The sequence below is a fragment of the Alosa alosa genome, chromosome 17, assembly GCF_017589495.1.
Source record: "Alosa alosa isolate M-15738 ecotype Scorff River chromosome 17, AALO_Geno_1.1, whole genome shotgun sequence".
In the NCBI taxonomy this organism is placed as follows: Eukaryota; Metazoa; Chordata; class Actinopteri; order Clupeiformes; family Clupeidae; genus Alosa; species Alosa alosa.
Window position 1 is genome coordinate 31,642,291 of NC_063205.1, and position 27,605 is coordinate 31,669,895.

At 39.6% G+C, this 27,605-nt stretch overlaps 1 protein-coding gene across 18 annotated transcripts in view; it reads left to right on the top strand.

Moving 5' to 3' along the window:
- LOC125310846 (protein unc-80 homolog) overlaps nt 1-23,331 on the top strand; it is a 285,921-nt gene extending 262,590 nt beyond the window's left edge. For 15 of the 18 annotated variants that reach the window (XM_048268576.1, XM_048268587.1, XM_048268582.1 and 12 more), the window contains 5 exons: nt 5,966-6,047; nt 6,151-6,262; nt 6,598-6,618; nt 18,978-19,129; nt 19,223-23,331. In XM_048268576.1, coding sequence (XP_048124533.1) covers nt 5,966-6,047; nt 6,151-6,262; nt 6,598-6,618; nt 18,978-19,129; nt 19,223-19,579 — 724 coding nt within the window. In that variant the 3' untranslated portion in view covers nt 19,580-23,331. The remainder of the gene's footprint in view (nt 1-5,965; nt 6,048-6,150; nt 6,263-6,597; nt 6,619-18,977; nt 19,130-19,222) is intronic. The other 3 variants (XM_048268581.1, XM_048268580.1, XM_048268585.1) reach the window with 3 other exon arrangements.
- Nucleotides 23,332-27,605: the final 4,274 nt, after the last annotated feature.

Below are 27,605 nucleotides of genomic sequence, written 5' to 3' on the forward strand. Positions count from 1 at the left end.
TTTTGTGCCCCTGACAGCTGTTCTTATTCATCTTCAGTCTATACCATCCACTGAATCATTGTGAAGTTAAATGCGTGTGTAGTTTTGTTTTTCATGGGGAATTGGATTTTGTGCTTTTGATCTTTGATGTGGAACTGGAAGTTGTATATCATTGCATTCACAGCCATTTCAATACAGTCATATATCAACTATTATTTTTGTTCTGCTTTGGGATATCAGTGTGTGGGGCTGGGTGTGGCAAGTGGCAACAGGCACTCCGTTAAGAAAATGGGAAAAAAAGTGCATCAAGTATACAGTAATTATTTCACAATTATTTGTACAAAACTGAGATCGATGCGAATAAGTGGTGTGCTTCATGTATAAGAACTCATATCAAGAGCTTGTACAATGGCTTGCAAGCATATCCATATCCCCCAGAAAATCATCACTATTGTATGGTTTACATAACAAACACAAATATCGGAAGGCATAATTGCTCTACTGAAATTAAAAATAAACTACAACCAGTGGCTGAACAAGGGGAGGGGCTCAAGCCCCATATCTTTAAAAAAAAAAAAGCCCTGAATCTTTTTCGCTATGGACATAAATTACACTTCCATTCATCTCAGTTGAATTGCTCATCAAGTTCTAATCGCACAGATATCACACGCATATCATGAGAGACTGCACAATTTCAGCTCTCCAATGGTAAAAGTCACTAGACGCTTTTTATGCCTTTTATCAGACAGAACAGTAGAGAGTGACAGGAAGCGAGTGGGAGAGAGAGATAGGGTGTGATCGGTATTTCCAGGGTTAGACACCGAACAATCATCTGTGCCTTGGGCTACATAACATCTGCACATGTGCAAGCACAAATTCAGAGGAGTACAAGGTAAACCGATATTTCCACTAGGCTACACTATACACTAAAATACACCATCATTTCTGAAGAACGCCTGCACTTACAAACTTATGTTTAATCATTATTCTAATAAAAAAATGGAATAGAACTACATAAAATGAACCAGATTCATCACCACTGCAAACATCTGAAATCCTCCTCTGCAGCCTCTGTAAGACCCTCTACTGCCAGTCGTCTACCAGCGGAAAAATTCGCCAGAAGTCAATATTCAAAGTTTTCTCACTGGGGGTATGACCCAGACCCCTAGCATTCCTGTGTTACAGACTAGGCTAAGCCATGCATGTGTACAAGGTCTGGCTCTGTCCCTGACTACAACTAAAGTATTTTACTTTCATAACTACTCAACCTTTGTACATTAAGGCGTGGAGAACCACTCTGGTGCAGTCTTTGAAGTGAGAGAGTATCAACTGTGCACATTATTCTGCAGTACTTTTCATCTTTCTTGGTATGAAAAAGGTGGTTTGAATGGCACGCCTACAGAGCTTTGACTAAGCCAGAATCTAGAATATTTACTGTATTTTGAGTCTGTCCACTGTTGCTTTAGCCTTAGCCCTAAGGTAATTATCCTACTGGTAGGTGGCTTTGAAGCCTTAAAGCCTTTACATACCAGACATGACACAAAATATTGAGAAAATACAAACAGGGTGTACACACCAGGACTGATGCGATTTTTATATAATGTTGCATTCTATTTTTGACTTGTATCACACAGGTATCAGGGAAAAGACATTTTAATGTGACAAACTGACCGTCATGATTCCAATGTACAAAAACAAAACCACTCTACCAAAACCACTACAGCTGAGAAATGTCCACCTTAGGAAGAAATTCAATAATTCCTTTTGCACACTAAGGGCTCTATCTTGCACTTTAGCACAATTGACTTTGCGCAAATCGCTTTGTGGGCGGATCTTGGGCGCTGTTTCTATTTTACCGGCGGGATTATGACTGTTGCGCCTGAAGCAAATCTAAAATGGGGTGGTCTGTAGTAGCTACATTATTCATGGGTGTGGTTTGGGCGTAACGTGCAATAAACCAATCAGAGCATCATCTCACATAGCGGATTGCTATTATGATGGTGGATTTGCCAGGCGCAGCCAGGAACGGTTCACAGCGCTATAGTCAGTTGGGAACAGTTTGCTATTGATTTTTCCTCTTGACAAAATGTAATACAGAAATGTCACTTTCCGATGTTTTGGGATCACTCTCACTGAATCACGAGGTTATGAATGCATGGTGATATTTTTGCAATGTAATCTAACATTACCTCACTATAGACAATGCAGATCTGTCAGATAAGCTCTCCTCTCCCGTGCTGCTGCTGGGGCATTTGGGTTAAATGGCATCGGCATGCAGTTCAACATCACGTCTCATTAAGTCCACTAATATTTCCTAATTTATGTCATTAACACATCCGTGATTTGTGGAAATGTGTTCACTAGATTTATACCTATTGTTTCACATTGGACACCACACTGATTTCCCTCGTGTAGCAATATTTGTCCTTGTAATTATGTATGGTTTGGAGAAATGGGAACTGCGTCGTATAGATGAGAGGAGCAAAGTGCATTGCGCAACACAGGCGCCCAAGCAAGCGCTCCTGCAAGTGTAAGCTACGGCTGTAAACAGTTTCCAAGTTGACCTAACTTTCCAACTCTGCACAGTATCCCCATTAACTGCATGACAGTAGGCTATTTACAATATTTTATGTAAAGTAGAGTTTGTAAACACGTTATCATCAACTTAATGCACGCACAACTTTTGTTTGAGCAGGAGAGAGAATAACAATGAATGGACACAGCAACTACAGAAATTGTAGTCAAGGCTACTTGCTGCTTTCTTTTACTGTCCATGGTTGCTGGTTAACAGCACATAATAAGCTTATTTAAGCGAATTCACAAACTCAAGACTTCAAGGCCATCATGGATATAAAACTTTTTTGAAAACAACGAAAGGATGGAGGAAACATAGCAAAGTTTGGAGTTATTTCAGATGGGCTACAACAAGGTAGGCAAAATTGTGGTGCTTGTCAAAACCTTAGCGCAGCTGGAATAATGCTTATAGGCTGATGTTAAAGCGCACACAATGTTTAAAGCCATACACAACGGTAAATTGGAACAAAACTAAAGGTAACTTTAGCCTTTATAGGGCTGTATAAAGTTGTCCAAATTAATAATTAGGCGTTGTTGTTGTAAAGATATTGCATGTAGATGTACTATATAGGCTACTACATTTTTAGTTGACCAATGCACGAACAAAACTGGGAAATGGACAAATATTATCAAGGCTTTGAATGTTTCCATCTGTGCACAGGGTGTCTGTAGATCGGTGTGCATAGCATTCATTAATGCAGGCCTGTGGCCATGCATGCACCCTTAAAATAGCATCTGAATTTGCGCCACTGACTTTAGACCAGGAGGTTCCTGGTCTGTGGCGGAATTGTTTTCTGAAACTGCAAAATATCAACAGGGACCGTTTGCGCCGGAACATGCCCCCTCTTTTTCGCTGAAACCCTGTGGTGGGCCCGCATGTACCTGTGGAGGGAAAATTCCAATATGCGCTGACTGCAAAATAGGAAAGACAAAAGCGCGAGTATACAAAGTCAATTGCGCTGGTGTGCAAGATAGAGCCCTAAATTAATTTACATCATCTGCCATCAAGGACAAATTGCTTGAGAGGCTTCTGAGATTGTGATGAAACAACTGTAGGAGGAGGAACAGCAGGATATTACAGGTGAAGCACGGAAAATCTGATAAAGCAATGATCAGATACATGTTATACAGTTACTACAAGATTTTCTGTAGTTCAAGTACCTAGCAGAAGTACAGCTTTATGAGTAGGAGGACTGAACACATGTTAGATTATGCTTTAAGTAGGGACAGTAATTCAACTGGAGGAATGGATTGTCCAAATGAATATTCAAACAATGGACAGTTAAGGGCTATTTACACCAGGAAAGATAACAACTATACAGATAACTATAATGATAAAAGCATCCACACTGACCAACAATAAGGAAAGTTTCTCCCCCGTTGATGATAAATGGTAGCCTAGAAATCTAGACGCGCCCCTAGCGGCAGCAAATTACATTTGCTACCAGGGCTAGTCTAGCAACTCTCCGTTGGCTTGTGAGCTCCAGAAATCGAAACTTAATCAGGCCATTGAAATCGTGTATAGAGTCGTTTGGTGGGCTTAACATAATGATTGAGTTGCAACGGTTTGGCTTGAATTCCCTGCTACTTGAAAACAAATATCCTATTGCATCCTATTGCGTGCAGAGGGAATTTGAAAGACAACTGATTATTCCGCCCCTCGGACTGAGCACTGTGAACGGTGAGTGCCCAGACCCTGCATTTTAATGTGGGTCTGGCTCGCCAGGCTAGATGAATGGCTAAAATTTGATGGATTCTGTTTGGCCGTCAGGTTTTTATTGTTCTCAAAATCACTCTGGAAGTGATGCCCAACAAAAATCGTTCTTCATGTTATCGTTATGGTTTATGTGTGGATGTTTCCATTCATATTAGTTAAAGATATATTTTTTACCATTTATACCAGTTATAATGATAGCATGATGTGCAAATGTGCCATAGCTGTGTGCAGGCTGAAACTGTTTCAGTTTCAGTCATTAGAGACAAGAAACCATGTCCCACCTTCTCAACCAGATAAAGGACTGGTATAGGATAAGACATAATTAGTTGACAGCGCTGCAAGTATGGCTGTGTTTTCTGGTCTAATCCATGTTTCAGTAAAAGCAAGGACCTGAAGTGATAACTGTGAGGCCAAAGCAGGAAAACTTGTGACCGAGGGTTGCCGGTCTCAAACCCCTGACCAGTGGGTGCTGCCCCTTGAGCAAGGCACCTAACCCCTCACTGCTCCCGAGCGCTGTTGTTGCAGGCAGCTCACTGCGCTGGGATTAGTGTGCACCTTTATGTGTTGACTGGAAATTGTGTTTCACTCATTGGGAACTGTAAATGTATATACTGAATAAAGTCATTTATTGGATATTTTATATGTTGCTTTTGATTATTCAAATTATGCAACCTTATGCATGATTGAACCTTTCAAATCATTCAATTGTTCTAAATTTTACTATTACCTGACATTACATTTTATTTTTTATATGATAGCTACAATTGTAGTTTGTCTCACTGTCAATATTTGCCAGTGTGAAAATGGCACATGAGCAGAAAGAAAAAAAACGATCTCATAATGAGCACCTTTATGCTCTTTAAATGTTTTGCTTATACTTATGCACCTGTTGAAACTTTCAAATCATTCAGCCTTTTGACATATGTAGTTCCAGAGCAAAAACTTTTGCATTTGGGCATGAATGTTCGTAATATGTATTATTGAGGAAATGGTGATGACTTTCAAGGGGGAATTCTTTCAATCTTTAATTCATCTTTATTCACTCCATCTCCCATAACCCCTGTGGATGTCCATATCTGACACGGCAGACACATAACCATTACATTTTCTTGTTTTCTGAGGCTATCCTTACCAAAATTTGTTGAACATTTCAACCTATTTTCACTCTCACGTGTGCTGATGTATAATACAAAACATTTTTAGTTTTATACTGTGGCCAGTCAGTAGATAAGTACAAAAATATCATATGTGACGTGAAGCCAGTAATATTTTAAATGGTGTACCTTCTTTTAATCACATTAGCCTGGATTTATCCAAACATCCAAAGAACCTCATAACAGTATCTTTAAAATGCACTTAACATCTGTTCACAAGATGTATTCAAGGGCAAAATGGTTAATATTACAGTACATCCCAAAACATATCATAACCGTATCATATCAAAACCATATCTTAATTATCTAACTAAGTGATAATTTCAAATTGTCACAGACTCAGAGGAATTCAGACATAGGCTAAATCATCCAAAGCACAAATTTCTGTGGAAATAGGAGGAAATGAGTCCCCCTTTTTGCGGGAGGTGTGTGCATGTACACTATTCTTCTACTCTATCAGTAAATGCATTGTCATCTTCAAACCTTACCTGACAGTGTGTTTTTGTCTGTGTGTTCAATTGCATGTGTATATGTTCTCTAGGGTGGCAAGTGTCCAGAGTGAGCCTGGTCAACAAAATATGCTGATCCAACCACCCTTAGGTAGAAAACGTGGCTTGCGGCAGGTAAGCTAGAATAAACACCAGGATATGTGTAGTACTGGCAGAAATTATTTTGTCCGGATGTACATGTCCCTGTGCTTATATCTATACATTTGTGGATATACAGTTGCGACGCCCCCTGTTGTCCATACAGAAGGTGCCAACAGAGTCTCGTGGTCGCAGTGGAGCTAGACTTTCCACCACGCGCAGGAGCATCCAACCCAAGAACAGACCACTGGGTAACTTTGTGTTTGTATTTGTTTGTGTGTGAAAGGGTATGAGTGGTAGGGTTATGGAAAAAAGAAGGTTTATTGGCGATTTACTGTGTGTATGCTCTCTAAAACTGTATTATGCTCATTTGCATATGCAAATAAACTACACCAATAATGCACACTTAATAACTGAACTATAAATGTGTTGTAGTATTTGCATTACATACACTGTTAACAAACTATAAATAGGTACTTGCATACACTTATGCAAGTTTTGTTCTTAGGTCAGGGTTTTCTCCCTTAGGATGCTTATAACTGACCTTGTCATTTTGTTCTGTTTACACCCCATTTGAATACATAAGAAACTTTATTGGACTGTGAAGGTGAGACATAACTCCATTTCCTTTTGCAACTTGCTGAACTCATGTGAAACTTGTCAATCTGGATGCTCTGCATGTCTGTCTTACATAACGCTTTGACTCTTACAATAGCAGTGATATGTAAAAGCCACTATGGGACATTAAGGAGCACGCCAATTATGGAATTAATGGAAAAGCATGTTTTCTTTTTTATTGATAGTAGTTGCGTTGGTCATTTGGTCTGCATTTTGAGACCTACCATTAGGACCCATGCCTTGGGACCTACCATAACTTCTTAACTATAAGCTGCACTGTATCCACATGACAATTTTATTATGTCATTTTATACATCAAACCCATGTTTTACCCACACCCATATAATAAACATGTTTGTTTACACTAGTGCAGGGCCCGTTCAAACATGCTATTCTTGTAGAAAACATGTAGCCCAATTACATGCCCGCAAATAGGCCTGCTTTAAAAAAAGGATGATATGGAAAAAATCATTCCAGCTAAACATTTAATAATGAATACTGAACATTATATTATATTATATTATATTTATATTATATTATATTATAATAAAATAAAGTTGAAGTGAGCAGGATTTAAGCATGGCTGCATTAGACATTTTTTACAGACCAAAATGACATGAGCCTAACAGCTGTTTAGAGTCAAGGCTATATGTTTAGCCTATTGAATAACTTGATGATAAAGTATAGAAAAACTCTTTTTGTGGAATGATGCATCATCATATGAAATGTACAACGATCTGACTCAAAAACAGTCTCTGGTAGCCAATAAGTGACATCACACTCTGTCTGCCACTCGTTGTATGTAGCTGGTTATGCTTTGCATGGGTGACATTCTGAAACATCCTTAAATTCGGGACCATTATCGCTTGTTTCAATTTGGGACCTTGTAGTCGAAATTGAAGTTTGTTTATTATTATAGAGACAGTCCAAAGTAGCATGGACTATTCGAGTGTGTTTATTGCACATCATTTTTTACGTTGTTTTGAATAGCCACTGCATACCTGTGTTTGTTGGCCTGTTGTTGCAAAATCCGCAGTATCATTTCATGCAAGCAAACCACATACAAGATTATTGTTGAGGCTACACATCTTGCACTCACTTAACTTTATACCGTTAGCCTACTCTGATTTAGTTCTGACAAAGCTCAGCTTCTATCCTCTCTGGTAGCCTACAGTGCTGTCTGAGAAGGGAGTGGATACAGTAGAGTGGCAAAAGCCAATGTGTGCCTCTTTTACAGATATATTTAACAATATTTTTTGCATTTCTTATCCGAACAGTGTCAAACTTGGCACTGCATTTACTCGTGCCCATAGCAAGACACCTGCCAAGTTTGAAATCAGTCGGACAGGCAGTTCGGCAGATATCACAAAAAACACAGTAACAGACAGACATATGTTTCTGTCTTATAGATGTTCAGTCATTGTATCATGTGAATTTAAGGGCGCTTTCATACCTGAGTCATTGAATCAGAAGGTGGAGTCATTCCCCCAAAGACCAGTGTGAAAGCAGCAATCGCATAGCCTGACGAGCCAGACCCACATTAAAATGTAGGGTCTGGGCACTCACCGTTCGCAGTGCTCAGTCAGAGGGGCGAGATAATTGGTTGTCTTTCAAATTCCCTCTGCATGCAATAGGACAGCGCTGAGTCCCATGCGTTTTCCCACCAGCGGAGCTAGTTGGCTAGTTCAAACTTTTGCCATCTTAAAACAAGCTTAAATTGTGTCACACTGTTGGCCAACAGCAACATCCATCTTCTTTGTTTTCAAGTAGCAGGGAATTCAAGCCAAACCGTTGCAACTCATCAATCAAGCCATCACAAGCCAACGGAGAGTTGCTAGACTAGCCCTGGAAGCAAATATAATTTGCTGCCACTAGGGTGCGTCTAGATTTCTAGGCTAGCAATCACACTCTGTTTCATAACAAAACAAACGGGCCGAGACTGCCTGGGGGAGGTGGTCTCGGCTCGTTTCCAATCAAACTCCAGAGCGGTTCGTTTGCAGTGAAAAAGTAATCAGGCTGGTGTAGCGGGAAAACTAAGTGTGCTTACATTTGTGTAGGCCTACACATTAGGCTACGTGTTCATTCAACTTTTAACAGAGTAGGCCTATTGATTTAGCTAGCCTATGTTTTGAATTTCAAAAGAATGTCTGATATTAGGCTTGTGTTACGCACAAGAACAGGAGAGTGGGAGAGTAGGCCCACCCTAGAGACTTGACACACACACACACACACACACCCGCACATATAGAGCTCTTATAATAATTTAAATGTTGGGTTAAGTGTGAGGCGACTTCGGGATAGTGTTTTCAACTGTCAAATGTGACTAAGTGGGGAACAATTTATTCGTGGGTGGGTTTGTTTGTCAACAAAAATTGTAGGTCACATAGGTTTGTTATATCATTTGTTCCAATCTAAATGCTGCCATGTGAACACAAACGAACCCCAGGGACAATGGAGAAGAACAGAAGAGAAAGATTGTGGCAGTATCAGGGCTCATTATTGTTGACATTTGGTGGTAGATGGCTAGCTAGCTTAAGTAAAATGAAAGCAATAAAGGACAGGCAAAGCTAGAAGTGGTTGAGGAGATGACACTCTTATCAAAAGTGACTTCCATATGTGATCAGGGGTGCCACTAGGGTTGTATTCCATAGTATGCACAATGCGTGGCCCAAGGTGCCTTAAAGGACAATTCCGGCGCAAAATGACCTGTCGACTCTAGGGGTTTTTATTGGAGTCTATGAATGTACCGAGTTCGACCGTTTGATGGGATTTGTTTTCATGCTAGTCGAATAATAAACAGTTTTTTTGCAAACCGAACTTGTCTGGGTTTAACGCTAGCCCACAGGCCTGCACGTACAGTAAAAATAAATCGCTATTTACAGCTATACCCCACTAACAAGGCTTCAAATGGACACCACACTTGACACAGTAGCATATTATGAGGGTAGCCCTACATGTAAACCGAAGCATTGAGAAATGGACTGATGTTGTACATTGTCATTGACAGGCAGTAAACACTTTATTCGTATTGACAAACTCCTTGTCATTTGTCAAGCTATCCAAAACTGAATACAAACTTAAATTGTACCTCCACGGCATTTTTTCTGCAGGTAGATGACATGGGATTCACAGTAGCCTATCAAAACAAGGCAGGTCCTGCAGGGCAAGGCATCTGTTCAGGCAGGTGAGGGGTAGGTTGATAGAATAATACAGGCAGACTCCCAGTCAATTTCCATGTTTCTAAATGGTTTTTGGGGTTATACACATAACAGAATTGATCAGTGTGTCGACCATCTTTAACTTCAAAAGACCTTCTCACCGCCAGGTCAAACAACACCGGCAAAAAATGACCTACATAATAAAGCACATGTGTACCGAAGTTCGACCGTCTAACAAAATATACCAGTGCAAACCAATAGCACACTAATTTAAATTAACATGAACTCAAAATGGCTCCTACAATCTATCTATCTATCTATCTATCTATCTATCTATCTATCTATCTACACCTCTGGAGCCGGTTTATCAGTAAACTTCTTATAATACTCTGTGGGGAAACCATCTAAACCAGGTGATTTTCCAGCCCTCATTGAGAAAATTGCACTTCTGACCTTATCTACCACTATAGCACGGTCCAAAAACTCCTTCTGATCTGTTGACATTTCTGGGAGTTTCTGGAAATAAGGCATCATAGTCTCTCCCTCCTGGGTTAACCTCAGATTTATAGAGCTGGTATAGAAACTCACAAACACCTTGTTAATATCATTGTGTTTGTCACCAAGTCACCTTTCTTGTTTTTAACAGCTGGTATGGCATACAGGAACTATCCTCCTGTTGTGCTCTGTCTAGCTAATAATTTCCCAGACCCCCCCCCCCCCCCTCTCATGATTACTTTTAAGCCTACATAGTGCATATTCTGCCTTTCTGTGGGGCAGCCGTGGCCTACTGGTTAGTGCTTCGGATTTGTAACCGGAGGGTTGCCAGTTCAAACCCCGACCAGTAGGAACGGCTGAAGTGCCCATGAGCAAAGCACCTAACCCCTCACTGCTCCCCGAGCACCGCTGTTGTTGTAGGCAGCTCACTGCGCCAGGATTAGTGTGTGCTTCACTTCACTGTGTGCTGAGTGTGTTTCACTAATTCACGGATTGGGATAAATGCAGAGATCAAATTTCCCTCATGGGATCAAAAGAGTATACAGTATATACTTGACAATGTGGTAGAAACACGGAATCAAACAAATACGCATTTTTATCTTTTTTTAAAATTTTATGAAAAATGGCGTGTCTACAATTATTCATACCCTTTTAAAATAATCACTGGAAACATCTTTATTTGCAATCAAAGCTCTCCAAATGGTTCTTATAATACGTACCAAGCTGCTCCATGTCTCCACAATTATTGTAGACCGCACCTTTTTAGTTGCAATCCGGGTTTTGAGGCAGGAACGATTATTTGCCATCACTCTGGCCTTGTACTCACTTGTTTGATGGACTGAGGTCTGGGGCTGTATTCACAAAGAATTTTAAAGCTAAAAGTTTTTTAGGAGCAACTCCTAAAAATAATGGGTGTGTCACTCCTAACTTTAGGACTCCTATTTTTTTCACTAAAAGTAATTCACGAAGCATTTTAGACCTAAAAGTAGCACCTAAGTCTGGGACAGCTTAAAAGAAGTCGAGAGGACTCCTAACTCACTAAGACCTATTCACAAACAGCTTTTTGTGGCATTTCACGTCGCGATGTTTTGAAATGCGTATGCGGCAACATGAGCTTCCAATCGCGAGGGAACAATTTTGCATTGTAGGCATGAAAGGGATGCAATAACGTCACCAACATCAACCAAAACTACTCATTGTCAACATGTAAATTAAATGTAACGTTTCATTGTGAATCAAATTAAAATGTTCTCCTCTTTGCAAACGTAGGCATATGGTGACAGATTAATTTAATAATGTTGCAAAGATACTGCATCAATCCGTAGGCCTATTCATTAAGCTACTAGGCTATTTGTTTTGCCTTACTCTTTATTCATTTAGGCTAGGCCTTTTTATTCATTTATTCATCATCTTCCGTCCTTCGCACTACTTGTGTAGCGCACACATTCTCAGACCTGTCACCTGTCACTCATCATCAGGGAGGTGTTTGTAATCATTCCCGCGTTACAATCATCAGCCAATCAAGGTGGTCACTTCAGTGAAGCTCGTGCATGAGTAATGATGTCATCCATAGCAACGAAGACTCACTCTTAGTTTAGGAGTTGTCATTTTTCCTTACTAAGAGTAGGTCTGAAAGGCTTTGTGAATGACTTTTAAGAGAAAACTCCTAGCTAAAATATTTTAGTGCGATTTAGGAGTACTCCTAGTGGTAAGATAAAAGGCTTTGTGAATACGGACCCTGGACTCTGGCTGGGCCACTCTAAAAAATTTTGATATTGTTCTTGGTTAACCATTTCTTGCCTTGTTTGGCTGTATGTTTTGGATCATTGTGTGGTTTAATGGTCCAATAGTGCCTATTGGGGCAGGTCTCTTGGCATACTGCCTGTCTTTTCCTTCAGAATCTCAGTGTAGCCTCTTGCTTTAGTGTTACCGTTTACTTTGAGAAGGTCACCAGGTCGCCCTGGTTGAAAAACATCCCAAAAGAATACTAGAGGGATGGCAAATAATCGCTCTTGACTCAAAACCGAGATTGCTGTTAAAAAGGTGCAATCGAAAAATCATTGTGCAAACATGGAGAGGATTGGTAGGTATTATTATTAAGAACCATTTGAGAGCTGTGAATGCAAATAAAGATGTTTCCATTGATTATTTAATTTTGGACACGCCATTTTTCATAAAAATGTAAAAAAATGAAAATGCTTCTTTTTTTGATTCCATTGTTTCTACCACATTGTCTTACAACCTTTTGACATGTAGTAGTGTCATTTTCAGTCAGAACAAACATATCGATAAAGACAAAATCAACATTGAATCAATATTTGCCAGGGGTATGAATAATTTTGTTCTTAACTGTATACTTCTACTTATATTTATTTAAAATGTCAAGTGACACAATTGCTTCAATAGTAGGTCAGTATGCTTCTCAGCAAGTGCCTTTTCCTTAAGCTGGGACTCTAGCTCCTTTAATCGTTGTATTTGCTCTCTTTTTTTGTGTCACTTTATTTTCATACCTTAGTGAAAAAAAAGTCATGAACTACTTCTGAAAGTTCACAGAGACTCTGATTAACTTAAAGAAGTTGAAATTAGATGGGACACTTGGTAAAAATATGTATTTCTTTATGAGATTTTCATTTTTTTTTAGATTAAATTAGCTTCTCTTCAAGGTTGGATTTTTCCTCATTGTATTCATTGTGAGATTACAATGAATCGGCAAAGATTATTCTTCATATCTATTTTTAGTCAACTTTACGGAAGGTGTGAATAATTCTGGAGGGTATAGTTTTATCAAAAACCCCATCCAAAAGTTGATTAAAATCACCCACTATAATCATATGTCCATAACAATAGGCACTAGTTTGTTCACTTTATGAAAGAAACCTAGGTCCTCCACATTTGGAGCTTAAATATTGCATAAATTGACTCACTCCATTAATTTTAGCTTCCAAGCTCTTCCCTCTTTTAGCTTCCAATCACTCTTCCCTCTTTGTCCTTTTGCTCTTTTATGAAGAGAAATTTCAGGTGCTTATGCACCAATATAGCCACTTCATGCTTTGAGCTATACTGTATTTGGCCAATCCAATCACTTTTTAATTTAGCAGGCCTATATGGGGTAACAAGAGATAACGAAAAGAAAATAGACTAAAAGGAGGAACTGCCCTGCTGCCAATCAAAACCGATAACACACAATGAACAGTACTGAATGACCCCTTTGCAACAAGGAGTATAAAAACAAGCCCAAACCCACCCCTTTCCGCACTATCTTGAGAGACCCATCCTAAAACTGGTCCATGAGGCACACTAAAGTGGTCATCATCAGGAATGCCCCCACCACCAATCCCAATGAACATTTTAACAGTCAAAATGACTTTGGTAAAGTTGGAAAGAAATTGGCAGATTTACAGTTTGCGGTTAAATAAATCCTAGGCGAAACATTTTAATAACAAAATAAACAGCTGTGATTAACCTGAAATTTGACATCTGAAATCTAAGTAATCCAAACGAGCCATCTACAGACATCAATAAATAACATTTTGGGGCGTGCCACGACAAATGAGTCCAGTTTGACAAAAAAAATGTTTTTATTGGATATTCATAATCCACAGACCTTAGGGTTTAAAACAAGGGGTAATTTGTTTTATTCCGTTTAGCCAACCAAGAGATATTGACCAAAATGTGAAAGCTATCATCTCAGCAAAAAAAAAAAACAAGCTTTGAGAAAAATCAGCTTTAAAGTTTGTGAAGTGTAAATGTTATGTATATTTCCTATCAACCAATCACCACAAGACTATGCATCCTGATAAAGCTGCCAACTCCAAAACATATTGAATCGGACCAATCGGGTGCAGTCTTTGTGAGGAATCTGAGGGGTATTTCACAAAACCTAGATAAGGGATTAAGCTGGGATTTTTAGGTTATCCTGGATGAATTTAGCCTTGACTTGGTTTCACAAAAGAGATGGCACATAAATTACCATGGGGATTTATTCTCTGCACCTAGCCTGGTCCCGACCAGGCTAACAGCCAAGCTAAGTTAATTCTAATGGGAATTATGTAGTCTTATTGGTTCAGCTAGCGGTCATTCACATCAGACCTCCGTGCTAATTTTAAGGAGCTTTATTCCATTTATAAACTATTTGCTAAATGTATTTGCTCGCAAAACAAAACAGATTGTCTGCCTACTACCATATGGTTATTATTTTAATTGTGATAGCCTTATAATTATTAACATAGGCCTAGGTACTCATTGCTTATTTTATTGATAGACGTTTGATGAATAGCCTACTGTAGTTGATTGGAAGTGGAGGGGCAAGTTTTCGAAGGTATTTTCAACTATAATATTAAGGTATATCATACTATGTGCATCTTTGCAGTGGCAAGCGCTTTCTTAATGATGTTGCGTGCCGAGACAAGGAAGTACTCACACGTGGGTTCATACGTAAATTTGCATTCAGTTAGTCTACCACGCTGCTGTTTTACAGAAATAGCCATGATTCCCCATTCCAAAAAGGATAACTTTACTTCATTGTTAGTCTATATCAAAAGCGGTTGTTCACTTTGTGTGAATGACGCTATTTTCCGCGTCTTTTTTATTCCAACCGTGGGCACTTTGGAGCAGAAACGAGAACGCGCACACATCCTGAATTACTTACACCTGCCTTGACATAGTCGCTCCTACTCATCCTGGATTGGCATTAGTGAAACGAGTTGAGCTAGGATGACCAGACAAACGGTATGTCAAACCTCGCTTTATCACTTATCTTGGATGTCTTAATTCTGCCTTTATGAAATACCCCTCTGGATTGGCATTAGTGAAACGAGTTGAGCTAGGAAGCTAGGATGACCAGACAACGCTATGTCAAACCTCGCTTTATCACTTATCTTGGATGTCTTAATTCTGCCTTTGTGAAATACCCCTCTGGTCTCTGTGTTTACCATGCAACTGAAAACTGAAAGTAGCAATAATGGCTTGGCGAAATGCACTGTCGGCCTGCTAGATCAGCAGCATCAGGCCCATTAGAGGTATTAAAGTCCTCAAATCCAAGGCCTTGTGGTTGGAGGAAACGGGGCTCATCCCAGTGGATTGCCAAATTGTAGAGGACTGCAGAGGTGACTATTATGTTGCTTGCCCTTTGCGGTGCGGTCCGTAGGCCAAAGGATAGGAAAGCAAAGCGACTCTTTAGCATGCCAAATGCTTAATGTAGCAATGAATCTCCCTGTGGCTTTCATTGAACCGGGCCTCTGCACGGGTTGCTGACCTCCGAACAGGTGTGATGAGGTACCGCCGCAGAGGATAGGCCCGATCTCCAAGAAGGACTCCACGGTAAGCCCCCTCTTCAAATTAAACCTTGAGGTGGCTGCTGTACGTCATGCGTGCATCATGCACACTGCCGGGCTATCTCGCCACAACATTATGAATGCGCATGTTGTTATCGCAAACCATCTGACAGTTTATAGAGCTGTATCTGTAATATCAGATACGGTATTCTAAAACGAATGTTATTAGTTACTAATATTATTGCAAAACGTCTGCTCCACTATCTGACACATTAAAGTGCTTTTCACAGGCATTAAAGTCAGTTGTGACATTAATTATATACACCGCACAAATGCATTTTGCCAAGTGTATATTTGTTATGTTTAGGCAGACCAAATATCAGGGGATGTAGCCTTATCAACATTGATTCGTAAAGGCTGGATTGCGCACCGTGCCATGGAAAACAAGTGGACTGTGGGTGCAACATTATTTGCATTTTATTCAAATTGACTTTACATTTCCAAAGTTTTTTTGGTAATTATAGCACAAAATACATTTGTTTAGCCACAGCAGTCATAAAAAAATATCCGAAGATCCTGAAATGCGTCCACCATTAAGTTAATTAAAGGTTTATTTAATTATTTAAAGGTCTGCAAAAGTAAGGGACAAGCATGTCCATCTTTTTTGTAGAATGACCCAGCTACCTGCTTTTCACCTTCACAACCAGCAAGAAAAGATGTGGTTACACAAACTCTGCCCACTGAAAGCACTCCATGGCTACACCTACCGAACACGCCCCACTCAAGACAGAGAAGCTGTTCATCTGCTATTGGATTAGCATTTGGCCGTACACTATTGAAACAATGGCTCTTCCACTAAAAGGCCTCTGAATAGAACAAATCTGTTTAAGCACAAGCTTGGCTTCAGGCAACACCTTTGCCTGCTTTTGCAGTCTGAGTACATCCGTAGCCTGCTCTGTGTTTTTCATCTTCGCGCATGTAAGCAAACTGCCACTGTTCATTGACGCTACAACACCTGGATCGGATGTGTGTGTTTGTCAGTGTAATGCTTGTGCAACATTGTCAACCAGCAGAGAGACACCGCCGTGTGTGCCACACACAGTACTGACTGTGTCTTTTCATTTGCTCCTGGTATTGCGCTGTTAGGACCAGACCAGTGCCCTTGGAGCCGCTGTGCTCTGATGCCGCATCGCATTTTTCGGATCTCTGCCTGTTCAGTATTGTCAATTTGTCCTCACTACTAGCCACATGTGTGCTGTAACACCCTGCTGATTTGTTCTAGGTCAATACATAGCCAACGTTGCAATAGGGGCTATAGGATACAGTATGTTTTTCCATTAGTTAATGTTGAGTGAACTTGACTGAACTGGAGTGAACGTAAGGTCATGAATATAACCTTGGTTCTTTGAAGACGATAACCCTTTCTAGCCTCATTAGCCCCCTTCAGACGTTCGAGCTAGCCAGGCCGTGCTGGGGCTAATTGCTTTCACACCTTCAGGTGTGGGTGCTAACACTGTGGACAAGCGTCCCACTAAATTATTCCTGCCAGTGTGTTTTATGCTATCGATAGTGTGGAATACTTTAAAGAATTATCGTAAAAGCTCCAATTTCAGCCCCTTTCGTTCGGAAATTCTAAAATAAAGATGTTTTTTTAATACTTCGAAATTTCATAAGTGAACCTTTTTCAATAGCCATAGATGTGTAGATTTGAACAAAGTCTGGTTTGGCTCTTAGCAGGAGCATCGACTGCCTTCAAAATCCTATTTTCTTTACTGTGCACTCTGAGTTTGGTGCTGTGCTGGTGGGTGCCCTCTCACGCGGCACATCGTGAAATCAAAATTCCATTGGAGCTCCAAGGGGATTTGAACACACAGCCTTCCGAGTCACGGTAAAATGTCATTTATGGTACATAGCTCATTTAGATACACGTATTTTGTGTGTGCTTGCGTTTCTTTAGGAATCCGCCGTCTTGGTTCGTATATAAATTAATATTAAGTGATATACAGGTACACGTAAAAGGACAGAAATAGCTGACTTACTTCGATAGCATACAGTATAGGAAAGAGATGCGTGACTTTCTGCTTATCCTGTTTGAAAATGGGTGGTATTGGTGACGTTTTCACAAGTGATGGCGTGTCGAGGTGTAATGCAGAGAGGTTATGGCCTGACATGATCAAAGTTGTATTTAGCCTATTCACTGCAGTAGACCTGCATCACTGTAGCCTATGAAACATTACAAAAACATGAAACATGGCATATTACATAGAACTGTAAATCATCTGATCATCTAATAATTACAGATATCAAGGCTATATATAACATTTATTTTATATTTGGCCTGCTATGAAATCATGTATTGAACAATTTAAGCACAGCTCAGCTTTAAGAAACTCAAATAGCCTAGATGCATGCTTAGCATTTTGTGATCACTACTTTCACAAACTCTTAGTCAGCTGTCCTCTGATTTACTAATATCTAGGCGATATTTGTAACATTTATTTTGTATTTGGCCGTTATGAAATCATGTGGAACAATTTAAACACATTGTAAAACTTAAAGCTCAAATTTGGAGACATCCATGCATGTCGAACTTCACTGCAAATTGCTATGGTTTGTCATGTGTTAAAAGAAGGGTTCGTGAAGTAAAAGCTGAGAAAAAGCTCTTTCATGTGATACTTGTGATGTCTGTGTGATGAATAGGCTACTTCGCGAGTAATTCAACTGAGAATGGGTGAATTTGGACGCACTTTCTCTTGCGCTGTCACTTTCTCCACTGCGTAAAATACTAAATTAATTTGCGCTGTGAATGCTAAGATTATTTTGACAGGCCACAGGCTAAATAAAAATCGCTATTAGTAGGACGCAAAGCAGAATATTGAAAGAAGGGGGCACCAAGGCCACCGTGGCCTGTAAACCTCTGATTTTCAAAGGGGCCTCACGGCCAACGCAAAGGGGCCTCACGGCCAACGCAAGGGACTCTGAACCTAGGCATTTGGATGCTTCAGAATGTCTAAAAGAGGACAAGTTAATTGTGGTGTGCCCTTATAGTGTAAGGCCTGTGAAAAATTCCCATTGGAGGTTCAAATTGATGACATCATGTGGGGATGACTTCCCATTGGTTAACGTCTCGTGTTATCCTTCAGAGAATGAAGGTTATGTTCATAACCTTATGTTTTACTGTTTTCTTCATCATACAATATGGTGATGACAGAAATCCTTGTATAAGTGCAATTGGTTCTTTAACATGACAAAAGGCTTTGAGTGTTTGAGTGAGGAAAGATATACACATCCTGACTTGCGCTGTTTCATTTTTTTCTGGTTTTAGTTTTGTGTTACATTGGGGTTGTGCATTAGTGTAGTGTGTTTATGTATATCAGGATGACTTATGGAGTGTGTGTATGAATCTGTGTGATTTATTGCAGCTCACGGGGAACAGAAGCGCTCTGTAACTTTCACTGAGACACAGCCGGAGACCTGTTGTAAATCTCCCCCAGAGAAAAGAAAGCCTAGTCCTCCTGCATCTCCTCCCAGTGTTGCTGTGAAAGCAGTTCTGGAAAGTCCTGGTTGCCCACAGGTGCATATGTGCAGTTGTATTTTGTAAACAACTTTTATTTATTGCCTGCCAATACATATGTCTATCTTAGAGTATGTATGTTCTGTTTTTTAGACTACTACCTCAGCAGAGAGCAAGGAGATGAAAGAAATGGCCACACTGAGCAACCAACTATCTCCACCTCCTCACGTGTCACCTCACACCATTTCTTGTCCTTCTACCCCTGTGTCTCGCTCATTGTTTCCTCTAGCACCCACTTTGGTTTCTCTTCCATCTCATATCGGAGAGAGCCCAGAAGATGAAGAAACATCCTTACTACTGCACCATCCAGACCCAGCCCTAACCCAAAGAAAGGAGCATGGGACAGAGAACCCCCTCCTGAAACCCCTCCTTCCACAGCCAGAGATCTCCTGTGCCTCTCCTTTCACGTTATCACCTGTAGACCTTGATCTAAATGAGTCACATGTCTGAAATATATTGTACAGTGTAGTCAGGTTGTACCATCAAGCTGGCAATTTTGCTGCATATTGAGTAAAAAAAGTAGCAGCCTATTGACACATTGCTTTCAGAGTGACCACAGCAAGCTACATGTGAAATACTAGTCAAGTCAGTTTTATTTAGTATAGCGCATTTAACATGCACAAAGTTGCTAAGATGCACATGTTACTAAGACACACCTAAACTATTATCAATAAATTATAGAACATTATTGGGTAATTATTGTAGGTAATATCAGGGCTTTAGAGTGCGACCAAAATTGTAAAGGCTGTGGCTAAAATCTTTCCAGGGTCACACAGGTGCACCTAACGTCATAAGGGTGAACGCTTTCCTCGCATCTGCTGCTGTCAAACTAAGCGTTTGTTCTCCTTTGACTAGTGTTGCATTACAAAAGTATCACAATACCCTGAAATTAGAAACGTCACAATACATAATTGTATTAGTTATCAAGACTTTTAAGAATGACAGTGTTGTTTTTCAACAAGATAAGGCCTACGTATTTCATGAAATTTCTAAATTCTTCAATTGGTATCTGTATCGAAACAATTTTGGTATTGTGACAACACTACCTTTGACTGAACTCACACTCATGGTAGGATCATATTGTGGTCTAAATCAGAGAGAGAGAGATGGGGCAGGTCTTTGCCTCTGATTGGCTGTGGTCCAGATATTCCTGTACACTGCATATGGGGTGCACCTAAATGTTGTGCTGTAGCAGCCATAGATATTAGAAAGCTAGATACCGCATTGGGCTCCCAAACATACGTAAATAGCGTCGTCATCTTGGTGGGGGCAACAATAACTGGAGGCCAATGGAGGAGCATGTGACTCTGACTGGAAATCAAACAGGTGTCTCTGATTGCGACAAGTGTTGCTGTCACTCTCCCATAGACATAGTAAACAATAGTAAACATGCTGCCCCCAGCAATATGGCTGCCGCGTTTACATATGCCACCTAATAGAACTCGTGCCCAATGCGGTATCTAGCTTTCTAATATCTATGGTAGCAGCTAAATAAAAAGGTTAGGTGCACCAGTGCAACCAATCAAAAAGCTAGTCTGGAGCCCGTAATATGTAGATAAATACAGAGAAGCAATTCTTAGAAACACCTTCTGTATTACCCATCAATTCAAGTTACAAATGAAGTTATCCCAGGTTTAATCATGCTTTACCTAAAAGAATACATTTCCAAAAAATACTTCTTATATAATATGTATACCCATTTAGTTGCAACAACATTGCAAAACTGTAATTCCATCAGGGATTTTTGGTATTCATTAGTACACCATGTAGTAGTAAGCATTACTGAGTTTATGTTCTTCACAGTGATAATAATGTGTTAATGTAGGCTATGTCCCAGTGTGCAAATATCTCTCAAAGCTGTCACTGGGGAGTGTGTGATGTGTGAATGTGCCTGAAAGTAACCAGTGTAATCAAAGAAACAATGCAGTGCAAATTGTGTAGCCCAGCTCTAGTCACATTGGCATGCACCATTCACTGTTATCATAATATGTTTGACACCCAACCCACCCCACCTTCAGCTTATATGTTTATACACACTTTCATGTAATCTAAAGGAAAATGTGGAATTACACTGGAAAGTCTTTTTTTTATTTTGGGGTCAGATGTACAGATCACCATGTTAGCAATCGTTTTACTGTAGGTGTAACTTTCACTATGTGCCTGAAAACATGGCATTGTTTGTAGAAACCACATTGTGGCTAAAACTGTGCTCCACCTGAGAATATACACAGAATAAGAAATTCTACTCCTCTGATTTATGCATACGTGGGATGTTCTTAGGAAAATTGAAGGACAAAATTAACCCAGCTCGAGTTGCTGCAGCCGACAGCTAAAGCAACCAGGCTGCTATACTGTAAGCGCTACACTCTGGGGGCATGTTCATGAGACCCCACGTTCATGCACCTAAAGCTGTAGTTTTAAATAACATGAATAGGAGAAACTTCCAGAAACAATGGAGTAGAAAGCTGAGCTCTAGTTTGCTTATATGCCCCATGTTAAGCTTTATTATGTTTACCTTCTTATATCAGCCACTTCCCCTTATGTAGACGACTGTGATTCTATTGAACTTAGTTAGTTTTGTTTAAAATTGGTTGCTCCAATAATGTGATCAGTCACAGACTTAGGACATTCTGCGTTAAATGGGCAAACAGTACCAAATCTCTGTCTATGTTGCATACTCTAACATATCTAAAATACTCCCGAGCATTGTGTTAAGAGTGGAGGTTGTTTTAAAATAACACAAACATAAAATAACACAAACCAGCTTGAACCAGTTTTGGCCAAGACAGCCGAGGCTAAAGACTACATATAGCATAAACATATTTATGTGACGAAAATATATGTGGATGACTGTTTCTGCATCAACATCAATTGGCTTTTTGCTGAATGTCACAAGGCTCACACAACAGGGTTAATCACATTTGCTTGTGAAGCAATAAAATTGATTCTGACACATAAGACTCTATTTTAGCGAACGGAAACGCCTGGTCAGAAGGTGTGCAGTCCACATTCGCTCATTTAACAACGTTATTTTGTGATCAGAGGCCAGGCGCATTGTTCAAAAGAGTTGTTCTTGTGTTTCTTAATCAGTCATGGGGGTGTTTTGGGCGTTACATCCTTTAAAGCAATGAGAGTGACATCTGACATTCCCTTTAACAGCAAGCAGTGCAACACCAAACAGTGTGTTGGTATTTTGACAGTCAGCGCATTTGAAGGAATTTGAATTCAAGGAAGGGTTTTTCTTGGTTCTTGGTTGTCTTGGATTAGAGGATGTAAGAGCGATTTTAGGATCATGCGCCAGACAACACCTGTTTCGTGAATTTACACACCCCTGGGTGCGAAAGGGGGGGCTCATGGCGAAAAATTAATCACTGAATTGGGTGTAAATTAAGAACAAACCTTGCGTTGTGCTTTATGTCGGGTGTATGATGGGGCTCATAGACCCTTACATCAGTGTTGATGGTTGTGAAAAAATTATCTTGATATGCTTTTGTACTAAACAATAACATACAGATGAAATGTTAAAGCAGGTCAACATTATTACCAATTTGCCTATTGCTGAATCAATGTCAGAATTAATTCTATCGCTCAACAAGCAGATATGATTAGACCTGTTTTCCGGTTTACAATACATACCGTTAACTTAATTTGGACAGCTGTTGCTTTGATTAATTGCCTAGTTGTATTTTTGTTTTATATATTTCTTTTTGTTTTAAACTAAAATGATGTATGGCTCCTTTAATTTGAGTAAATATGAGGATTGCTTTTTTATGAATTAACCCCAGTATAGTATGGATTTGGCATGGCAAGGCTACAACTTGTTAAGTGAATTCGTTGTAGTCAGGATTTGTTCCTCTGCATGAAAATTTAGCTAGCAGAGTGATAAATTACAGTCAGTGTGCTTTTCCATGAACCTCTTTCAAATGCACAGTTATCTGTTCAGAAAACAAAAGGAAGCAGCACTTCTTCTCTGTTCACTGCTCAATGTAATTATATTAAGCTGTTCCATAAGCGGATATTTAGACTTCAGCCAAGCAAACTATTTGTAGCTGTCTGTATGTGTAAAATGTAAGCTTATGTGTCTATGTGTCCATGTATCCATATTACATTCTGTATTTATTGAAACAAAAAGTGAATTAAACCATTTCTATTTAAAAATATATGTACATGAAAACAAATTCAATAAAGTATATCTGCAAGAAGCAATGAGGGGGCTACACAACAAAACTGCCCAGATTTGTCATGGCAAATTGATGTTACTTAAAACGCATGGCTGTAAGCACTTACAGCAGGTTTCATGTCATGGAACCAAAAGATAGGAGCTCATTTCAAAAGCTTTCAACAATGAAAAATGTATTCAGTAACTTTTGTGAGGCTCATGTGTAGTTGGTTGTTTGGTTAAGATTGGACAAAATTTGGGACCTGTGAGAACATTTTCATGCTTTCAACAAAATCCAATATGGCGGTTGGATCAATAGAGTACCGAAGTGTGACGTTCCGTTTTCATGACTGCAGTGTCACTGGATCTAAAGTGGCTTCAACAGCATTGAATGTAGACATGTGACATAATTTCTAGCTAATAAATTGTTTTAAATGTAGGCTATAGCCATTTAAACATGTTTTACCTGCTAGGCAGCAGCTTAGCCACATATCACGGATTCCCAGGCAGGTGTAATAGAAAGAAACAAAATTCCAGTAGATATTTCAGGTCTTCAGATAAAAAACTGGAGGCTGTTATGAGTGACGTTTTTTGCCTCAAAAATAAAGCCGAGATACGTCCAATTTAAGGATTTTAACCGCAGGCTGTGACGTCAAATGGTAGTCTCTTTTACAGAGGAAACCCATACTAAAACAAAACTGTAGTCACACATTTGATAGTTTTGTTATGAATGTGTTGTATTATGTGATTCCTACAGTGTAAAAAAAAAATTAGTAACATCTTACAAACGTTGTACTTAAATAGATTAAGAAAGACACCACTATGGTCACAAATATGGTTAGATTAGGTTTGTAATCAGGAGTGTGATTGGCAGTGATGGGAATAACGCCGTTATAAATAATATATATATATATATACATATACACCGTTATTTATAACTATATATATATATATAGTTATAAATAACGGTGTTACTAATACGAGTAATCTTCCCATCTTAATAACGCTGTTATCGTTACTGCCAAAAAATGTGGCCGTTACTACAATTGAAGCTGTTTTTTTCTTCAGACTGAGCCGAGAGGCAAAAACTTTTTTTAACTGTTCTTCCTTGGTTAGTGGGCAGTGCATAAGGCAAGCCCATAAATGCTAACGATTGGCTGAGGTTGAGTAAAATTTCATGGTAAGACAATCAGAGGTAGAGTTAGGCAGGTGTTCGAAAGCACAGTCGAACACAACGAACAACACAAGCGAGTCAGTCAGTCAACGAGTAACAGATAGGCTTTCCCCTCCAAGAAATTAAAGGAACTAATGAAATGCACATTATGCCCTGGCCAAAGGTGCCTATCCACATCAGTGTCAAGTCATTCAAACTTAGGCTACTCAAACATCTTTCAACGTTGCATGCTTCCACGAAATTAGTGGCAAAGACCACCGAAGGAGAGTGCCACAAAACCTAAGCAACTGAAAAATGTGAAAAATTAACCCCTTAAATTATGACATCTGATGACTTTTATTGAGATACATTATATTTCAAATATTATAGCATATTACAATACAGCATATTATAATGCCTAAAGAAAACTAATTTATAATAGAGCAAAGTAACCTAGGCCTATAAGACTAAACCAAATACGGCTGAAATATAGGCCATCATGATCATTTTGCCAACAGTGATGTAAAACCATGGATTTTTTCCGTTTATAACATGTTTTGTTTACAACTTTAACCAACATAAAAGACATTTAAAATTATTTAGTATAGGCCTACTTGATGATAGCCTGCCCCCTAACAGTCCTCTGGGCCTACGTACAAAATAGTGAATCATGTGATAGGCCTACTGATATTGATGCTGATTGAAGAGGTTGCAACTTAAAGGTTGTTGATATTTCAGTTGCAAAGAGAATCAAATTACATCGCTCCCTCTCTTCCCAAAGTAACATTGTAGGTCAAGTCAAGTCAACTTTATTTCTATAGCACATATAAAAACAACTGAGTTGAACCAAATTGCTTACAAACAAACATAAAACAATGACAATGGTACAACAACAATAATAATATAACATGGGGGGAAATAAATAAATAATTAAAATAATAAACAAATTAGTCAAAAATAAAATAAAGAATAAAGAGTGTGTGGGGGGGGATATTAAGGTAGATTAAAAGCTTGGGAGAAAATGAAAGTCTTTAAGTTAGACTTAAAGGAGTAAATGGTTGGAGATGACTTAATATGTACAGGTAGACTAATCCAGAGTTGGGGGGGCAACAACAGAGAAGGCTCTATCACCCTTGGTTTTAAGGCGTTTTGGGGATACAAAGAATATTCTGAGATGAAGACCTAAGTGATCTTGGAGCGCTGTACGGAATTAGGTCACCTATGTAACTAGGTGCCAAACCACTGAGGGCTTTGAAGACAAAAAGGTCCTACACCTCTCCTCCTAAAATAAATGGTAGGCCCTAACTGTTATAGGCTACTGCGCCAAGATTGTATAGGCTACATCACTAGTTTTAGAAGCGCACACACTAAATGGAGAGCTAGGATTAAAATGCAGACTGCGCCTTTAAATAGGCGACTTTTTATCTATCAGCACAATGCTACAGTAGGCTAACCTGGGTGCCAGCCGAACTTAGTCCCGCCCACAACATTTGAGGTCGGGAAGTTCGGTCTGGCATTGCTCCGGATAGGGTTGCCACATTTGCCACATGAAAATGCACTGTACTGTTCTTCCTAGGCAACTTATTACAGTGCATGAAAATCAGGGCCAGGTTAAGGTCATCTGGGGCCCGGGGCAGAGGCCTCCCCATTTTTTTGTTCAATATATATTACTATTATTATTATCAATGTACATAAGACAGAGAGAGAGAGAGAGGCAATTAAATTATGACAGACATAATGTAAAAATGAAATTTGCATTTATATTGTGGAACCGTATAACCAACATACAATTGTACCAACATACAAAAAACAAGTAGCCTACAAACATGGGGCAATGCACACAAAAAAATCAACCATGAAATATTACCATCAATTACTTCAACTTAGGCTTGAAAACTGCCAGTGGTACCCAGGTCAGACTAAAATGTGCAACTCCCAAACTGAACTCATGAAACATTGTAGCCTAGAGTTTGGCGCGCACGCACACAGCCACATCACGATGCATTGTAACACGCAGCCCTAGCCAGCCACGACGTCAAATACATTGAAACACGCAGTCTAGCGCACACACACAGCCCAACCACATCAAATACAAACAAGGGGGGTGTCGCAGCCGATAACGGTAACGTTGTCAGGGACAGAGGTAGTATGCCTAGACGTGGACTTATCCCTAAATTTTGATCCTCGTTTTGAAAAAAGTGGACAGGGCACCTGCAGGAATGAATGCGATGGTACGCACACACCCACATAACTTTCAACGCTTTGATAATATTTGTCCCGGTTAGGTTCCTGCATTGGTCAGTTAAAAAGTAGCCTACATACTGTAGTAGGCTAATAACATCCACATGCAATATCTTTATAACAACAACGCCTAACAACGACCTATTTATTTGGACAACTTTGTATAGCCCTATAAAGTTAGAGACTCCCGACATCTTATGAAGCCAAGAACCTGACTGTTTGTAACTGTTTGCCTCCTGTTTCTTGTGCTTTTTTACTGAGGGCAATCATATTAATCAAAGATATCAATTGCAACACCCAGAGGAATAAAAATACATTTTACAAAATAGGGGAATGCCGCGATCAGCGGACTTTGACCTACACCTGCGCAGTAGCCCGGCAATCACGAGACTCTAATCATGTATAGACTGAGCACTGCATTAATCAGCGTCTCCTCCGTGGCACACATAGGAAAGGCAGCGCTGTGCTATATAGCACTGTAAAAATTAAATAGCTGGTTCGAATCCGGCCTGATGCACCGGCCGCTGGGCCGTTCCCGCCGACTCACGTTGTTTTACGTGACGCAGACCTCTGGTCATCGCGTTCTGATCGCCCGCGACATCTTATGAAGCCAAGAACCTGACTGTTTGTAACTGTTTGCGTCCTGTTTCTTGTGCTTTTTTACTGAGGGCAATCATATTAATCATTGATATCAATTGCAACACCCAGAGGAATAAAAATACATTTTACAAAATTGGGGAATGCCGCGATCGGCGGACTTTGACCTACACACGCACATCTTATGAAGCCAAGAACCTGACTGTTTGTAACTGTTTGCCTCCTGTTTCTTGTGCTTTTTTACTGAGGGCAATCATATTAATCAAAGATATCAATTGCAACACCCAGAGGAATAAAAATACATTTTACAAAATAGGGGAATGCCG